This window comes from Rhopalosiphum maidis, chromosome 1 (genome assembly GCF_003676215.2).
Source record: "Rhopalosiphum maidis isolate BTI-1 chromosome 1, ASM367621v3, whole genome shotgun sequence".
Classification (NCBI taxonomy): Eukaryota; Metazoa; Arthropoda; class Insecta; order Hemiptera; family Aphididae; genus Rhopalosiphum; species Rhopalosiphum maidis.
In genome coordinates, this window is record NC_040877.1 from 39,898,792 (window position 1) to 39,919,178 (window position 20,387).

Below are 20,387 nucleotides of genomic sequence, written 5' to 3' on the forward strand. Positions count from 1 at the left end.
TGTGCCTTTTATTGTTCGACCATTGCAATCATGGACGATGCCACTATGGTATCAGTCAGTAACGTAGATTTTAATGATTTTATACCTCAAAAACAACGTAAGTCCGGGTCATGGTTGGCGGTTATGTAATAATAGTACATATATATTATGTAGGTAATAAACTAATAAAGCAATATGCATAGAATGTTTTACTTTAATCTGAAATTTCATTATGTGCCTATACACCACCCCTATATACCGCACTGGAATTAAACATTTGTCAAATTTAAAATTAAGATTTTTATTTAAGTAGTGTATTTCGTAGTTTTTTATATTTTAATTTTTAAGCCAAAGATGATAAGGATTTAAGGATGCTGTCGGAGAAATGTAATACAATAAGTGGGGCCGAGGGAAACAACAGTTTGAAATATTATTTTGTATTTGGCTTTGTTAAACAAAAAGAAGATAATTTTTACTCGGCATTATCTCTCTGTCGGTGCTTGGCATTAAAATCCACTCCAACAATAAAGTTGCTACCATATTTATTGGGTTATTGGAACATTTAAATTGAATAACTAAATCCGTTGAGACGTTGGGTTTATATAATCATATAATATTTAAACATTATATATTTATATACTAAATTTATAATCATTGTTCAATATAATTTTATTTATTTCAATATATATTTGAAATAGGTACTGGTTTGTGTTTTTAATTGTATACGAATACCTAAATATACACAGAAAACAATCATTGTTTAATTTTAAACAAGTCATTCGATATAAATGTTATATTATAGGTATATGCATGTATTAACATATATATGCCAATAACATAACATACAGCTTCAACATATTGGAAGTTCTGAAATCACAACTGTATGTAAAAAGCTAATTGCTAATTTCTATACTGTTCAGAATAAGATCGTATATACCTCGGCGACGACCAGTTTTTGTTAGCGACGGTTAGACGTTTCTCCCACCTATAGTGAAACAATAGTTCGGTGAAAGCTCGTGAGGCTAGTGCTGAGGAACGAAGCCGCGCCCATACGCACAATTTGGCCGCCTAGGTACGATCTTATTCTGAATAGAGTACATCCAAAGTGAAATATTTTTTTTTCAATTTGTAACAAGTATTTAATTAAATTTTCAAAATTAATGTTTGATCTTAATCTGACATTGAAAGGAATCGATTGATAATTTATTTTATTTTTGTAATAAAAAAAGAAATAGGTGAATCTATTTAAAAATAAAATATAAATCCTTATCTACGAGTATGTCACTTTAATTCATCCAATATTCTTTTATAATTAAAAAGATTAATAATACATTGATTTCTCATAGTTAAAAGGCGTTCGTCTTTTAAATCATTAAAACTTCTAACATTTGTACTTTAACGTTGTATTAATGTATTATACAATATGGTGGTTTAAACTTCACAGCTTATTTTGTATAAAATAGCCGTTTAATAAAATACTCACCATTTTTTATTGGATAGTTTTATTTAAGGTTTATTTTGTAGTATACCTGATTAAAATTAGGATACATAAAATTAATAAGAATTTTGTTTGTATTCAACAAAAATATAATATTTATTTGACTATATAGGAATAATATTGCAAACAATATGTTTATTTAAATCATATTTCATTTTGTTACATAATACCAACACTATAATAATAATATAATTCCACAATAAATTTGGATATATATGTATAGTTGACAAAACGTATATTTTTGTTTAATAAGTACACTCACTACATAAGAGTTTAAAACCAGCGGTGTATAAACACTTAGTTATTAATAACATAGAACTTAAATAAAATAAAAGTATAAACTTACATTTAATGAAAAGACGTTAAGAAAGTTTTTAAAGTATGTATGTGGGTATATGTATATAATCTACACAATTATGTAATAGATAATAATACTAGTGTGTTATTAATTAGGTGATAGGTAGGCGTTTATTTTTAAGCATACTCGCCATATATTTAATTTACTCGGTTATATCGAGAAAAACGTATTAACGCATTTCAAATATTCATAAAAATAATTGAACTAAATAAATATTTAACAACTTTGACACTTCTAGAAAAAGAATTTAAAATATGCTTTATTTATTATTTTCTAAAGTAAAATAAACTAGTATAGTATAGTATGTAAGATAGTATACAATATTTCCATTAACATTTATAATAATTATTTATTTATTTATTTAATAATAATAATAATAGATTTATTGATTTGTTTATAAGGCTTATCGTATTTTATAATATGTTTTTTAAAAAAATATTGTTTTTATTGACTTTTTGTTAAAATTATAGCGCTGAAAATATGTTAAGTAACTATATTTTATGTGATCATAAGATAAAGACAGTTAATATAATAAATAATAATATGGTATGGTTGTTAAACATAAATAGTTTTGAATCAAAATTATATTTTAGGAAATAAAAGTTTTCATTAGTCATAGATTAGTTTGTATGAATAAGTTTCTTTAAGTCTTATTATAAACCTCCGACACAAACGGTGTATATTACACTTAGATTTCGTCGACTTGAAATAGTAACCCAATATTATTGATATCGAAGTTTCATAAATTGCATAAAAATAATAGCATTGTACCGCGTGCAGATGACTAGATAATATATTAGAGCTATAGTAATATTATAAAGATTATTTGAATGGTTAAAGATTTATTTTACATTTAATAATAAATTTGTTTAAAAAAAAAAATAAATAACAACTTTGATAGCTTTTTTTTTTTTTAAGATGCCAAGTGTCCTAAAATATTCTTTTGCGCCTATATAGTTTAAGTATAATTTAAATTAAGAAAAATAAATATGTGATATAGTATTTTTCTTTAAGAAAATCAATAAATTAATAACAATAATATTTTATTTATGTTTGAGAAATTTTTATTTTTAATTAATTTAAGTTGTGACGTGTCATTTTAAGGCGATGGAATACATATTTTAGAGAGAGAGAGAGGGAAAACATATAAGAGCTAATGGTGATTTAACTTTTATTTGAGCAGCTTGGAATTTATTATTATTTTCTAAAGGTTAAAACTTGATATTAAAATCATGATAAACACGCGTGTATAATCACATTTTTGTCAGTCATCATATTATGTTTTACAAATTGATGAATACATTAAACACGGGTGAGACGAACAAAATTATATAATTCGTCTCGTACCACATGTCCACAAACGATAAAATATTATTGTTATGTTATTTCATGTAATGATCATAACTGTATTACATACAGTCATTATACAGCCATAAAATTACATAGACCGTTAGAAATGTACCTAAGTAATAAAAACATATACTTATATTTGAATTCAAAAATAATGCCATTTTATACGTTTAAAATTATAATAATTTTTTTCTATACCTACAATATAGTATAATAATTAATAATTATAATATGAATAATTATAAATAGTTCAGTATAATGTGTATTGGTGTTTCGGTTTTTTTTCTACTAGGCAGAAACTGATTGAAAACTTTTTGTGTAAAGAGCTATAGTCTGCAATTGGGACATAATATATAATTATAGAATATGGTAAACCTAATAGGTAGATACGATATTATTATAACTTATTAATTAATGGAAACGTATGTATACCTGTATGAGCTATGAAGGAAATGGATAAACTGACTTGAATTCAATCAAAACACGTTTAAAAGTATTTTAACCGTTTAGATAAGCAAATAATAATATGTAAATACGAATATGGTTACGGTGGATTGGTGGTGGTCATGGTGACGGCAATTGCTGCTGCTTCGCCGTCGATTAAGAAAGATCCATCGATTCGTCCGAGTTTTGCAGCACCAATTGCAGCCGTCTGTCGATTTCGGCAGCTGCCGCTGTTGCCGCCGCTACCGACGATGACGGCCCTGTGTTTGTGGCGGCTGAGGAGACAGCCGCACTATTGGATCCTTCATGTGAGTCCTTGGACGGGTCCAGTTCGCCTCTCATTTCGCATATGATCTTGGTCAGGGCGATGATGTAGTTTTTGGCCAATGTGAGCGTTTCGATTTTTGACAGCCGCCGATCTTTTTTGACATGCGGTATCACTTCCCTAAGCGACTGTAACCGACATTATAATGGTTAAATATAATAGTATTTAAGTGTGGTATAGTACAACTAAGTGGCATGACTGGCACGTACACGAACAATGAGCGCGTTACCTCTCCCATTTGGAATTCTGGGATTGAAGAAGATAATTCCCACAAATTATTATAAATTAATAAATTAAGTTTAAGTATATAACTATAATAATATAGGTAACACAGATTGAATTAAAATTAATTGGTTACAGAAAGATTGATCCAAGCTTAAAATTGGCATGGAATATTATGATATTTATACGTGTACCTATTATCTTAGTGGCGTAGTCATGAGGGATTTAAGGGTCTGCGCCCCCCTCGAAATATCAAGAAAATTTAAAAATTATGTTAATAGTCTATGAAAGTTGCTATAAAAGTCTTAAATTGTATTTTACTGATTTTAAATTGTTATATTTTTTTTGTTAGCTTTTCTAGTCTGTTTATGAACAAAAATTTATCTGAGTATATTTATAAACTAAGATACTAAGAATATAAATTTAGTGTACGTATTTGAAAGTGTATCTGAAGCACGAAGCTCCAAGAAACTTCAATAAATTAGAGAAAATTCAAATGTCGAGTTTCGTGAAATTTACGAGGGAGTAAAAAGTATTGCAGTTTTATTATTTTAATGAAATAATATCGCGTATTTGTTGCAGACAAAAAAATTGAAATAATGTGCCTTTTAAAGATATTGAATAATTTTACAGATGTGCAATATTTATTCTATACTTATTTGATTTGCTTTGCTCACTAAAAGAACGTTTTTTATCACATAATAAAGTCTATAAATATACTATAAAATCATTACAATATGTATTACCGTCTGGCGTCTTTGGCTGTTGATAGTCCATATTCATGTTTAAAATTTGCTGTTCAATTTTATGAAGAAGATTTACCAGGTTATAAAGATATTATTGAAGCAGAATTTAAATTATGACAGTTCAAATGGAAAACAGTCGGGTCAACATTCAGACTATTAAATGCAATCGAAACATCAACAAACTGTGACAGCAATATGTTTCCAAACATGACGTATCAACTTCTAAAGTTAGTATAAGTTCTGCCTGTATCAACTGCTACTGCAGAAAGGAGTTTTATTCTTTGAGAAAACTAAAAATCTACCTCAGGAGTTCTAATTTAGAGTCAAGACTTGTCGGACTCGCATTATTATCAATCATAGAGATATTGACAATTCAGATGATCGAATATTTTACACATTTGATAATAACGAAAAAAGGCTCGAAGGTTAAAATTGTCACTTTAATTTTTGTCATTTAATAATAAAATTATTTAAAAATATTAAATAGTAATTAAATATTGATAATTTTTTTATCCATCATGTATTCATGTTTATTAAATAAGGTTTTTTTTTATTATATGAAATGTTGGTATATTATATTATGTTACATAAAAAAGAAAATTCATTACTGTTTTTATAATTTTTTTTAAATAAGTTATACTTGTAAAATAATTAATTTTATATTACTAAAAATACAATATTCAAAGTATTTAAAGTATACAAGCGTAGGTTTAAATCAATATATGTTAAGTGTTATAAGAATCAAAATCTAAAATAAAACTTTGGCATCTGCATATTAAACTTATGGTAGAATCTAGGTAAACCACTGATGTGTAAAAATTGATCCCCCCTCTCTCCGAAGAAAAATCCTGGCTACGTTACTCTATTATCTATAATTTTGATTGCAAATATTATTACGAATCTTTAAATTTTATGCTGATAAATGTCTATTAAAATTTTACATATTATTATTTTGAAAGTTATTTTCTTCCGGGTTAATTTGGTCAGGCTCTATATACTACTTTTTGAACCTCATCATAAATAGCTTTTTAGGGGATGTTATTTGATTTATAATTTTGTTATGGAAATAAAAGTATATATAGAATGCTTAATGCATTTTTTTTTTATTAAGTGATGCATGTTAATTATTAATATAATATAGTTATATTTTTTTCTATAGATTAAATTGCTGTTTACCACAATTAGATTAAATTAATCAAATTAAAATAAATTCAAAGCTTACTATATTTTAATATTTCCTATGTATATCCACAATATATTAATGTGCTAACTATACTTTAATAGACTGGCGCCTAAACGCCAAAGACACACCGCAATTATAGTTGTTTACGCTTAGTTGTGGTTATAGACTTACGGTATAATACTATATATCTAGTTACTTTCTATTACTAGTGCTATTCATCGATAAAACATAAACAAAAAAATTTTTTGACAGTATTTATTTTATAATTTAAATTGGCGGAGCTGTAGTTAAACAATTTATCTGTTGTTGTTTTAAATTATTAACTCTTTAATGGTATACATTTGTGGACACAATATTTTATGTACCATATGACTATAATATGACTATGATAGTCATGTGATAGCGAAGACTAGAATAATTATCAATTATTTTTTTTTCTTCGGGTGAAGAGAATTTTTTGGTATAGTTTGATATGAATGCAATACTTCAGATGCGAAAACTAAAAATGTTGTAAAAATATACATGTAATGATTCACCAAGTATGTTCACCTTAATTTTTCATTTAATAATACATTTTTTTTCAAATTCTGATTTTTAAGTTTATAATATACCTAATAAAGATCTTGATATTTCTAATATGGAGTGTCCTGCAGAAATACAAATGTCTAATTTTTAAATAAAAACCCCGCTTTTTTATCCACGAATCTACCTTTTTTAGTCTCTTATATATATGACTATTGATAAACATATTCAATAATAATTTCTCAATTTGTCTGAGGTATTAACTTGTGTGAGTTTTTCAATTTGTTTTATTTAGATCCTGTGGTCCTGTCTTACCTATGTCATTGTAGCACTGACCCTGTTTTAATACGGTCCGGCGCCGAAACCAGAAACCGTATCCCATCACTTCCGTTTACAGCTACACCACCCAAAAGTGTAATTTCTATTTTAATCCAATGTCGTTCAAACTATATGCACCATTCCTAATACATGAGTACACGATTTTGATCAAAATATTAACGCAAACGTTCGGGGATTTATTGTATTGGTTAACGAACACAATATAGTGACACAGCGCTACCGCAGATACTAGTTAAAAAAGTTTGTATTTTATGTTTATCAATTGAACGCATAAACAAAAATTTCAATTCTCGACAGATTTGTATTCATATTTTATAACCAACACAGTTTTGTAATAGATAGGTATTATAACAATATTTCACGATTTCGTTTTGGAAATTTAAACAAATTTACACCGATATGTAGATATTGAAATATTTATCATATACAATTTAAATTAAACAAAGTGATAAATGTTACGGTTACTCAATTATATGTCACACAAATGCCCACAATGCAATTCCGAGTAAATCGTTTTTACTCCATCAAAAGTTAAAAGTTTAAAACGCCAACGTTACGTACATGCAATTGGTTATACGATGTATCCATTCGTTGTTCAGTGACTCGACTAAATGTTATTATTATTTCGTTTACGATAAATGAGTTTTTTTTGTTAGGTTCATCTACGTTTTTTCAAATTAAACACCATCCTTTCACTAAATAACAATCAGTTTTAGTCGCCGTTGGGGAGCAATGAACAAAAACGACAAGAGTCATTATAAATGTCAAATGTTAATATTATTGTATTCGATTTTAAGTTTTGTAGAAATGTATTATATATGTTTATAGAGAATTTTTATACTCAGTTTAAATTTTACTTGTTTACAACGCGATACAAAACGAATGACTTATTAAATTTGAAGAACATATGTTATATTAATTTGATTATAATAATTTATGTATAATTAAAACATACTATTGTTATTATTATTATAGCAAGTACTAAGTAGCATGTAACTTGGATGGTTTAAATATTTTTTATAGGTTAGGTCACATTTGAGTTTATCAAAGTATTAAGGATATCATATAGTCTGTCATAATAAAACGAAAACATTACATACGTAGTAAGCTTATATAAAAATATGTTATATACTTATATTGTAGGTGTTAATATAAAGTTTAATATATTATTATTTTTTAATAATTTTCCCGCCGCCTCTACTATCAAATTCAAACGAATTATACCATTATGTGCATTATGATTGTTAGGTACTATATTACTATTAATATAATTATAATATAAAATATATTGCGTATTTTAAATATCTTTTACTTTTTCTTCGCCTTTCGCTCCTAACCACATGGAGAATGGTTTTCTATACCCCCAATCCCCATCATAGAGGTTAATATATTTTATATAATATTATATATTTTTTCATATTTGTGGTCAAAAGTATTTTTATGTCGCCGTGAGCTGTAGTTTAGGCGATTTCTTGTAGGTTTTAGGCCTAATAATTAAATTAAAAATATATTTTTTATTTAAACTATTATTTGTCTTAAAAAAATCTTATATCCATATATACATTAATATTTGATTATGATCAATATTTTAATATGATTTATGGTTAGCAACAAATGTTATTTCTGAATGTTGCATTGTTAATTAGCTAATAATGATTATTGAATTATATTATAATATCATTTCAAACCGAATTTACTATAACACAGAAATACAAAAGAAATAACATTTTGATAAAATACACCTGTTCTACTTTTCACACTTTTATTGTTCTATTAATACGTTTTTTATGGCAATAATATTATGCATATTTTTCAAAAAATGTTGATAAACTTTTTAATTATTTATGTCTTAATATTATAACTTAAAGTATATGCCATATATACAAATTTTTATTAGATTCTTTATAATTGTATTATGATATTTATTCTTACCACACCTATTACTTAATTGAGAATTAATTTTAAATGTTAATATTTATATAAGCTGTTGTAAAGAAACTATTAAGCAATAACATTAATATTTTTATAATTAATAGGTTATGAAACTTAAAATTAAATTAAGTAATAAGTTTTAACTTAATTTATGTACATGTCTATACAGTATAGATATTTATACTTAATATTCATCTACAAATTAATTAATATTTTGAACAAGAACATAGACTTTAATATATTTATATGGTATCTATTATATTTGTCGTTAAAATTTAGTAATTGGTTTTATACATAATGCACTTTATTACTTCATAACTTAAATAATGGTTTATACATTATATAATGGTTAACAAACTGAAAAATGACTACGTTTTATTTATATTGTGCAACTTGTAATTTGCATAAAGGTTAAAAGGTACCTATAAATATTCTTGTTTAAAAAAATCGTTATGCATCCTCACATGGAAGCTAAAAGCAAATATACTCTAATCTCCATCTCTCTTAGGCGTTGGCGTTATTCACTGGTCCATCGACAACTCCGATACAACGTTTTAGTGTAATTAAAAGGTAGTCTACGGAGTCCTTATTTTTTTTCACTCTCTTGATGTATATATTAGTTTATTGTAGTATGTAACAACTATACATGCACACAACACACACACACACACACACACACACACACACACACACACACACACACACACACACACACACACACACATACATAAATATATATAACAATTGAATTTCCCGGTGTTACCATAGAAACTGGTGAAGTGTATAACCGTTTATCTCGTCCTTTGCGTGGCACATAAACAAATCATCGTTATTCCTGTAACCCTACGCGCCCAACATCGCTGCACTTCACGATTAAACAAACAGTTCTTCTTCGTTTTTATACTAAAAACCTTCCGAAACAATCGCTTCGCTTGAACTGCTACTTTCCTATACATCATACCAAAGTGGTATTATAATAACTATATATCAACAACATTTAAGTCGCCCGTCAGCCTATTTCGCTGTATTCTACATGTGGATCTTTTCATTTTGTTCAAGTTAATATTTATTGCTAATCGCCATCATAATAACATATACTGATATACCTACATTATACATATTAGTATATTATTATTGCAACATCCGAATGAACAACAGCGGCATGCCATCAGCAGACACGATGAGAGTAATCCACAACACGTGTATTAAACATTTTCCATACTCTATGTTTTCAGACCGTTCCCAAAATACGTATTATTATTAAATTATTATTTATTTTACACGTATAGACGCTTCGCTATAATATAATGGCGATACAAAGTATTTTATGAATATATTATCATCTCGAGTTATGTTCCTTGTGAATACCAAATATGTGGTACGCGCTGGGTAGGTATTGTTAGGGTTATACGCACGTAGGTAGATTGTAGAAAGTATCCTTATTTTAATCCTGTATTCCTGTCCAGCATGTTTAGCTTTCTACTTACACGTGCATATATTAATACTGTTGTTATACAGATACATTATAATGAAATAATTGGGTACATACACATAAGTTAATTGTTGGAAGTATAATAAGAACAATAATTAGGTACGTATAATTTTTTTCCTCGCGTGACAATTCATAAAACAAATCTGATTTTAGTGGGGTGATGCTAGTCATCAGGCTATATGCAATATTGCGAATACCAATAGTATGCATCCTTACTCAACCACCGTACACGAATATTACAGCCGAACGAATACAAAATATATGGTGTCATGTTAAAACTTGTTCAGTTAATTAAAGCTGTAAAATTAAATGGAAAAAAACTAATTTATAGCGAATGGTTCTGTTTTCAATATATCTTTAAATTATAATGTGTGTGTGTGTGTGTGTGTGTGTGTGTGTTTACCAAACGATTTTATTTTTTAGGTTTAATTGAATTATTAGTTACCTATAAATAAATAAGTTTGGAGAAAAATATTAAAAACAGATTGGTCTTATTAAATAATAAATTAATAAATAATAACTAGTTGAAATACATAAATCGTACTGAAAATAAGATATAATATTATATTATATACATAAAAATATATAATATACGCATAATATACTACACAAATTTTCATAATTTTCAGTCAAAAATAAATAATTGCCTACATAATGTATAAGTCTGTATGAAATTAACAGACATAGTAAAATGTTTGAAGCCTTGAAAACTAGAAATGCATTTTACGGAGTTAATAAAAATGTATATGTACTAAGGTTTATTTTATTTTATTGTTTTATATATGTTATATTTAATATACTGATGCCTTGGTCCTTTAGTCACACACTTTTTAATACATAATTAATTCTTGTATATAAATAAAGCATTGTAATTTATAATATCATAATATTTATATCTGGTCGTCTTTTAAAATAATATATAAATTAATTTATATATTATTAATTAAACTTTGTTAATTGTGATATCGACGGTGTAATTTCAGTCATGGAAAAGTTAGATTTAAGCAGATTAGCTATTAGGCTACGCTTTTCTATAATGCTTGGTGAGGGATAATACTATTGTATTATAAAGGAAAGGTTTGAATAATTGCTTTTATTTTCATAAATAATTATTTATTTTTTATACAAATGTGGTTGTATTTGAAAAATATATGGGTTGAAATTAATTGACAAACTAAATAATAAACAAAACTCTATTGGAATTATTCATTTAGTTTATTTCTGTGATAAAATTATTCATTAACTCTAAAATTGTAATTTTGTTTTAAAATGATCATTAAAATCTTTAATACAAGTAATTCATATTAGGAAAATAGTTATAGAATAATTTCGAGACGTTGCATAAGCCAATAAGCGATAAACGTTTTCAATATTAGTAGGTATACAGATTTAATTTGTTCCATATTGTTATGTAAGTATTTCAGAATATAATTAATATAATTTGTTTGTATTAATATAAAAATAAAATAATTACATTATTTTATACCCTAAATACTTGGTTTAATAATTCTCAAGTTTGTTTTGTAGACAAAATTCGGGTACTTCATGTATCTACTGGAAACAATAATTATTATTAGTAACATAGACATAGTGATCGAGTACAATCTATTATTTATTGCTAATTTTTATTTGTACCTAATGTGTTTTGGTTAAATATTTTTTAAACTTATAAGCTAACGACGTAGTTAAAGAAAATAATAATTAAGTAATTATTTCTTGATAATAGTTTGAGCTGTTTTAAAATAATATATATATAACTAGGATATAGTTAACATATTACTTATACTTATTTATTATAATGTCAGCGTACCTGAAAGGCATCGTTGATGCTATGCATTCGCAGTCTTTCCCTCTCATTGCTTTCTAGTCTTCGGACGTTCTTGTCTTTGCCACTGGACTTGCGCTTCCTCCGGTTGCCGGTCCTAATTGTTCCGCTGCCGTTCCGACCTTGTCCATCCGACCCGGTACACGTATCATCGCTGATCTGCCATAGATCAATTCCACTAAATATTCTTTATAACGTAAACACAAAAATACATTCGATGTGCGAGGAAAAAAAATTAACTCACCGACGACGAGTCGGTAAGTTCGAGTTCCCGTTGACAGGACGTTCTTGAGGATTTTCTACACGTCACCCCTGCCGTCATTATGCTGTTCCCAAAGTTCGATTCATCGACGTTGTTCCGTGAATCTGAACGCATCTCTGTCACGATAATATTTTATTTACACATTTTGTTACTATTTTTCAAGCATGTTAATAAGCATTTAAAATGCATTATTACGTAGGTAGTAGGTACTATGTTATTTTCAGATTAGCTAGCTTCAAAATATTCACAAACCACTTTAAAGCAACAATGGTGTATAACAGGTTTAGAAAGTATCTATTCAGTGTAGGTCACATTTGATGCAAGCGCCAATTTGAACTAAATTATATATCGCATATGAAAAATGCTTCTAAACAAAGATCGTTAGCTGACACAACCTATATTTCTTAGTATATATTATAATATATAATATAATTTAATAATATATAGTATTATTAATAATAATCTATAATTTATTCATATTATGTATAAACAATTTTATTTTTAAAAATATGAAAAGGACGCTAGTCTTGCATTTATTATCTCTGTCTTACAAGTACGTAACATGACAAATCTACACTTAGCAGTTTACATTTAACTTTGTTAGCTTTAATATTAGGTTGAATTTACTTATCATAGAACTTAATGGTAAAAACTTTAACTGTGTTCGTTTGTTGACTTTTTTACGGTAATTCTATTTTTAAGCAAGTTATGAGCATTATTAAACTGTACTTACTATTTTATTTACACAAAAATTTGATGAAAAATTAAATTATGGTAAAAATCTATCATACAAACACATATATAAAGCTCTTACCATTAAGTTTCATAATAGATCAGTTCTATATAATTTCAATTAAACCTTGTAATATTTGGTATCTTTTAATAATAATTTAATTACTCAACTACTCAGTTATTTGTGGTAATTTGGTATTAATTATTAGCATTTAAAATTTTCTATTTAATTTTTTCAATGTATTTGTATTATTATGTTGTAGACATTTAATGATTTTTTTTCATACATTAATATTTGTTTGAATTTTTTTAAACAAACCAATTTTATTAGCATTTATCAATTTATTATATTTTCTATAAATACATATTATGAACATTTTTTTCTCTTTAAACTTGATAAAAAGTATATAATATTTGTTTTGAATTTATTATTTTTAATTATTAAAAATGTAAATTAAAAAACAAACCTATTATTAAAACAATCCCGTTCATAATATTTTTTTATAAAAAGTAAATTTGTACTTGACGTGCTGAGATAATCATATAAAAATGTATGATACACTTTTTAGATTAAACTTATTGATATTTACAGCGTCAAAGGTCAATCAATTATTATATTTGAATAAATCTAGGCAAAATAATTGATATTTTGATGAAAAAAAAGATATAGAAAAAATTAATAAAAATATTGTATTAAATAAATGATTTAATTTTAAAAAGTTACATAATATTAATAATTATGATTAACCAGTTTGTCATCGTCACCATATCAAACGCGACTATAGAGTATAATAACACAATATTATTATTATTATATTCTGCAGTATTATACGCCAAGTAAACCTATACAATACCTTACGTATGAACACTAATGGTTTTAATTGACGTCGTTATTTCGTTTTTACGTTTTAAAACAGTAATAAATTATAATGAAAAACATCATGTACTCGCTAGATAGTATACTTTTCTTATAAGTTTATTTTTACATTATAATCAGTTTATACAATGCTACGTAATTAGTTTAATTTTCTCACTCGCTATAGCCATTTGGTCATTTGTGTTTGTTTTTATGAAAAAATCCCTTTGACATTTAATGTAAAATGATATTATACAATTAACGAATGATGTAAAACTTTTTCATCTTTCATGGTATTATATTCGGTTGTTTTTATTTTTAGTGACTATAAAAGAAATACCTACCTATGTGCAATGTGCCAATGTTTTGGTAGCCACATATATCAATGTAAAATAATAAAATAATTATATTTTACATTATTTAAGTATGTTCAAACGAGTTTAATATTATACTTTACTATTAATTTTTTGCTTAATAAGTATATATAAGTTCACAATATTCAAAACCGTCAATTACATATTACATTATATTACTATGTAGCTGTAATAAAAAGGAACATAGCTGTTGTGTGGAATTAAAATGAAATTGGATAGTATTCATAAATAATAAGTAGCCAGAAGACGTGAATAATTATTTCTTACTTGTTGTTATAAAAGACATTTCACAAGATTGTAAAATGTTGTGGCAAGAATGATAAGATGTCGCATACGGATTCGATAATTTTATTTCAAATGCAGTGCTATATGAGGAAACAAAAAGATTTATTATTTTTATAATAAAAATATAATTGTTATTATTTATTATTTATTTTTTATTTATTTTTATTATTAACAAAGTCGTTTTTGATTTAATTAATATTTAATTAATAATTTTATATAATTATTGAAAATGTATTTAATACGTTTTTTCAAAATCTTTTAAAATGATAAATGAACAATATTTTCGTATAATACGAGTATTAATTATGCAGCTGAGTTCTGATCAAAAATATTCTTCAAACGATCAAACGTGATAAGAATTTTTTAGATCTATAAATAATTTATAAAAGTTGATGTGTGTATAAAAGAGGTTTAAAAACTTAAAAACTATTAAACCAATTTTGACAAATATTTAATATATCATAGATTATTTTTAGAGATATCAGAAATGTTTATATAGTATGTATATTATATAATCTTAACTATAGTGCGGTAGGTGGTGCTAAACAAACTTTTTTATTTTTACTGACTACAAACCATATTAACTATAAACTACTATAATTTATTAATGCTTTGTAACATAGTGTTGTAACTTCCTACTGTAATAAGTTTTTGTTAATAAATCGAAACTTCATTTAAAATTCTCAAATCAACAATTTGACACATAAAATACAAAGCAAAAAAAAAACACGTTCATCATTTTCTGTTAACATTGTGAAACTCAGTTTATTCTTCATAAAAATAATATAAAATTGAAATTTTCTCATCTGGAACTGTTTATTATTTATTATATTTAATAAAATTAAATTGTCTGCCTTTCTCATTCCGTGCAAAACTGTTTAAGATTGAAACCGGTTAATGCGGCTATATAGGTATGTTATACATTTACAATAATTAATAATTGTAAGCTACATTTGATAGTTATTTTTTGACACTATAGCTTAATTTTTTTATTTACAAGATAATAATTCATTTGAAATCTAATTTGACTGTTACATTATGTCTTGATACATAGACACAGGATATTTCATTAATTAAACAGAGATTTCGCTAACTTTATTTAGTTTGTTTATTTGAATTAGTTCGGAGACTTAATTAATTACGGTATTGGCTTACATGTTAATAATTATTATATGAAATAATATCGTATTAACTAAAATATAATATATGCGGTTTAATTTTGCATTTTTCGTAATAATTACTTTAAGAAATTGTATTACTAATAGAAAAATAAATACATAACTGCAACCGTTTTTCGTACAAAATAATTTATCATTGAATTCAAATTTAACACCTCAGTGACCTAATGTTAAGATATACTCTCGCACACTTTATACTTAAAATAAAGCTGAGCAACTTCTCCAGACCTCAGTATTTCATTTTTGTCTAAAAATATATTTAATACAGTTTGAATTCTAGTAGTATGGGTCATAACATCAATTTAGGTTATATTATAATTTAAAACACAAAAACTTTATAGATAAATAAATTAATATTAATTTCTAGTAATGACCAAGTATTATAATTTATAGATTTAATCGTAATTATACTAAATTCTACTTATGGCCCAATGCTAAATTATACTTTACAATTTCTATAACTACTCAAATTTCATTTAAATACAATATACATTGAAACCTCGGTAACTCCAATCTATCCAGGGTAAAAAAATTGAGTTATCAAAATTTTGAATCATAAAAAATATTTTATTTACAACACTTTATTTTATAGTTTTATTTATCTACTTATACCATGTATAATATGTGTATGTATTAAAATTATGTAGAAAGTATTTTATAGTAAAATAAATAAATATGGTTTACGATTACGATTTTCGTTATTTGTGAACATACACTTTATTATACGTACATATATCTACGTTATCGCTATTGAGCAGCGGTTCTCAAACTTTTACGATCACGGAACCTTTGAGAAATAGTTTATGTTTCACGGAACCCACTTCTTTCAAATAATATCAAATAATTTTCTCAATAATCAGTAATCACATACATCTGGCGGAACCCTTGAGATTGTCCCGCGGAACACACATTGAGAAACGCTGCTATATATATATAGAACCATTCGTACATACATATACACATTTAAATCATTTCAGAAATTTTCATAAGTCGAATAATTCGAGCTATAAGCTTAAATTTAACTCAAATGACTTCGACTTATTGAGAAATTCGAATTACCTGAAATTCAAAGTATCGAGAAAATGTATTCCATATATTATACATTGAAATGCAGAGGCTAAAGTATTCCTCTCCGAATTATTGAAAATTTTGATTATAGAGATTCGAGTTATCAAGGTCTCGCTATCATATAAAATTATTGTTATTTAAATGTTTAAAAAAATAATCGTGGTTTATTTTATTCTACCTTTATAACGACAACGCGACATACATATTTTGCTTTATTTATTAGTTGAATGAATAGATATATCCACCATCATGATTAAATAGTATTTAGTCAACACTCAACCAACGGCTATATTTTGAAATAAAAATGTCATGTGTCAATGAAAAGTTTGCTCTTACAATAATATTAATTGTGTTTATTAGAAGTTAGTGTTTTTCAGACTTCAGTACTTACGGCACATTATTTTTATGTTATCCATATAATATTATTATAATTTTATATTTTTTTAATTAATTTGTTAAATTATGTATAATACATAATACATAATTACATGTTTAATCGTTACTCAGATTTTGTAATAATATATGCGATATAAATATTATGTATATACTATATACTATATTCTTTCGTATAATATGTAATGTGTATGGTGGGTAGTTAAATATAATTTAGACAATATGTTATATAAAATATAAGTAACTTTAAAAATAGAACAAAGTATAAATATATATTATTTATTATACACACATAATACATACATGATACACATAGTGTTTGTACTTGTACAGTGACTGTTACAAGGTACTGTTATTGTGCTTCACTAACCTCACTTTATTCACCTACGACAACGACAGTAATAGTGTATAGTATAGTCTATAAACTATAAATTATAATAAATAGGTATAATTTACCACGATCTAAAAGCAGAGTTCAGTAAATATAATATTATATGATATGGATGTTAATTTTTATAAAGTATTGATATTCTGGGTTTTTATAAAATCATTATTGAAGTGTTTGTAAATTTAAAAAATACAGCTTTTTATAGTAAAAAACTGATATGATTAAAAACATATCATTAGACGAAATTAAACTTTATTTAATTTTATAATAGTAAATAGATACACTTCTTAATTTTGTTTAGTGCAACATGGTACACCGAACATAATAATATTATAGTATATAATATAATAATAATAATAATAATACAATGTAATATCTAAGCTACCTACCACTTTACAAAAAGTAAATATTTTACTTTGAGTCCTAAACAACGATAAATTAAAATAATTTTGTACTTACAGAATTTATTTATTTCTATGAAAGTGATTGCTTTAACATTGATGCTCACAAAGTTGTAGAAAAACTTACGAGGATACCGTTTTGATACACATAAAAGTATACCTCATCTGATATCACAACATTGCGGATACAGCATATTTTTTTAAAAATTACATCGTTAATCTTAGTCTGCAAAGTTCAGTATATATTTTATAATTTTTGATAAAATATTGTAGATTATATATTATTATTATATTCACTTTTAAACAACTATAAAAGATTTTGCGCTTTAAATTACACTAAATAATGTTAAATTATCTTTATAAAATTAAATTTTTCAATTAAAGATTAAAAACAATATTAGTACTTCTATAAGAATACTGAATAACTACCCCACCTATATATGCATTATAATGTTTTTTACATGAAATAATAAATATATTACAAATTAATATTTTTAATTTATTAAGCTTACAAGGTACCTAGTTACAGTTAAAATAGTAAAACAAGTATTTTGGATTAAACTAATAAAATAATATTTTATTATATGTCCTATATATATATATAATCCCAACTTTATTGTAATAGGAATAAATAATAACACATTTTTATATTGGCTAAAAATACGTTAGAATTTTGTAAGTTATATTAGAGGTCATCTCTCATCGTCTTATTATATCAAACAAATACCAAACATGTAATGTTACCATTTTTTATTTTTATTGTAAGACTAACACAAGTTTGTAATATGGTCTGGTTCAAAAAAAAAAAAAAAAAAAACCAGAAAAACGCTCTGCTATAATACTAAAATACTCGTAGTAGGTGTCACCGGTGTCGGGTATATATTATTTCGTTTATCAATATTGAATAGGGTAAAAAATGATTCTGAGCGGATTCGATTTGTCATCATTTTGTATATATTATAATAAAATATATACTTACAAAATAATTTCCTATTTTGACGATTATCGTCAACATTTGAAACTTGCATGTTTATAAAATATTTAATATGTATTTTCAATATTTTTAAATTTCTGCTAGAAATACTTATCAAAAACTAGTGTAAAATTTTCAAATTTTCTTAATGAAAAAGAAAAATATTATCATACAAACGAAATTAAAATATAAAGTAGTTTTTAACCGTGTATATAAACAGCCCAATAAGAGTCGAAATATTTTTTAATTGTATTAGGTCCAAAAAATGCTAATATAAATATTATAGATTTGATATTGGAGATCGGAGCAATTTTTTACTATAAAAAATGTCTTGAAAAATAAAATAAATAAAAAAACATACTCTGTATTAAAACCAAACATTCATCATTCTGCTCAGAATTTAAAATATTATATATACATATATATTCCTACATAGTCATATATGAAAAAAAACGAACATTACTTCACAGTAATATAATATTCTCGTATTTCATTTCGATAACCGGCCAATATATTATATTTACTTTCAATATTGATTCTGAGTCGATCATTAATGTCGGTCTATCTGGTCTTATGAAAAATATATTCGCTATAATATGTTCCGCGTGTAAGTCAGATATACGAACATAATAAATCGATTTGAGTCGTCCTGTCATTCTCTCATAATTATAAATAATAATAAAAAAAAAGGAAAAATTATTTTCGATATTGTTTCATTTCAATTAATTAATTCTTTATACAACTAACAGCTTTCATTACTCAGTGGTTGGTCCATTGGTAATTAATTTAATTTTTTTCCATACAGCATTGTGACTAATATTGAACCATATAAATTAATCAAATGTGTATCATTTTACTGTAGGGAGGTTTTTTTTAATTTATTGTCCTCCAGACCTCATGGGGGTTTCGGGGAAAATTGATTGAAACATGCAATACGGAAAATTCAGTCGAAGGACGACGATCGGAAGACATCGGTTACCATGACAACAGAACTTTCTGATACACAACACCATATATATATTTATATACACGTATGCGCCATGCACCAGGAAGAGATAAAATAAACAACTAAAAAATGGACCCTAGTACGGAATACCTTCGGTGTTACATGTTGCCCACCGTATACAGGAAAACAAATTTTTTATCACGACATTCACTATTAAGACTAAATCTGATTGGAACTTTCAACCTACTTAACGGCTGGGCCATGACTGAAACTATTTGTCACACTGTCACACGTTTATCTTTTATCCAATATATTT

At 25.7% G+C, this 20,387-nt stretch overlaps 1 protein-coding gene across 1 annotated transcript in view; it reads right to left on the reverse strand.

Moving 5' to 3' along the window:
- Positions 1–2,881: 2,881 nt before the first annotated feature.
- Positions 2,882–20,387, reverse strand: part of LOC113548849 (protein dimmed-like) — a 51,338-nt gene continuing 33,832 nt past the window's right edge. Inside the window, exons 2-4 of the mRNA XM_026949936.1 lie at positions 12,460–12,593; positions 12,201–12,374; positions 2,882–4,082 (exon numbers count right to left, since the gene is read on the reverse strand). Coding sequence (XP_026805737.1) covers positions 3,786–4,082; positions 12,201–12,374; positions 12,460–12,591 — 603 coding nt within the window. The 5' untranslated portion in view covers positions 12,592–12,593 and the 3' untranslated portion in view covers positions 2,882–3,785. The remainder of the gene's footprint in view (positions 4,083–12,200; positions 12,375–12,459; positions 12,594–20,387) is intronic.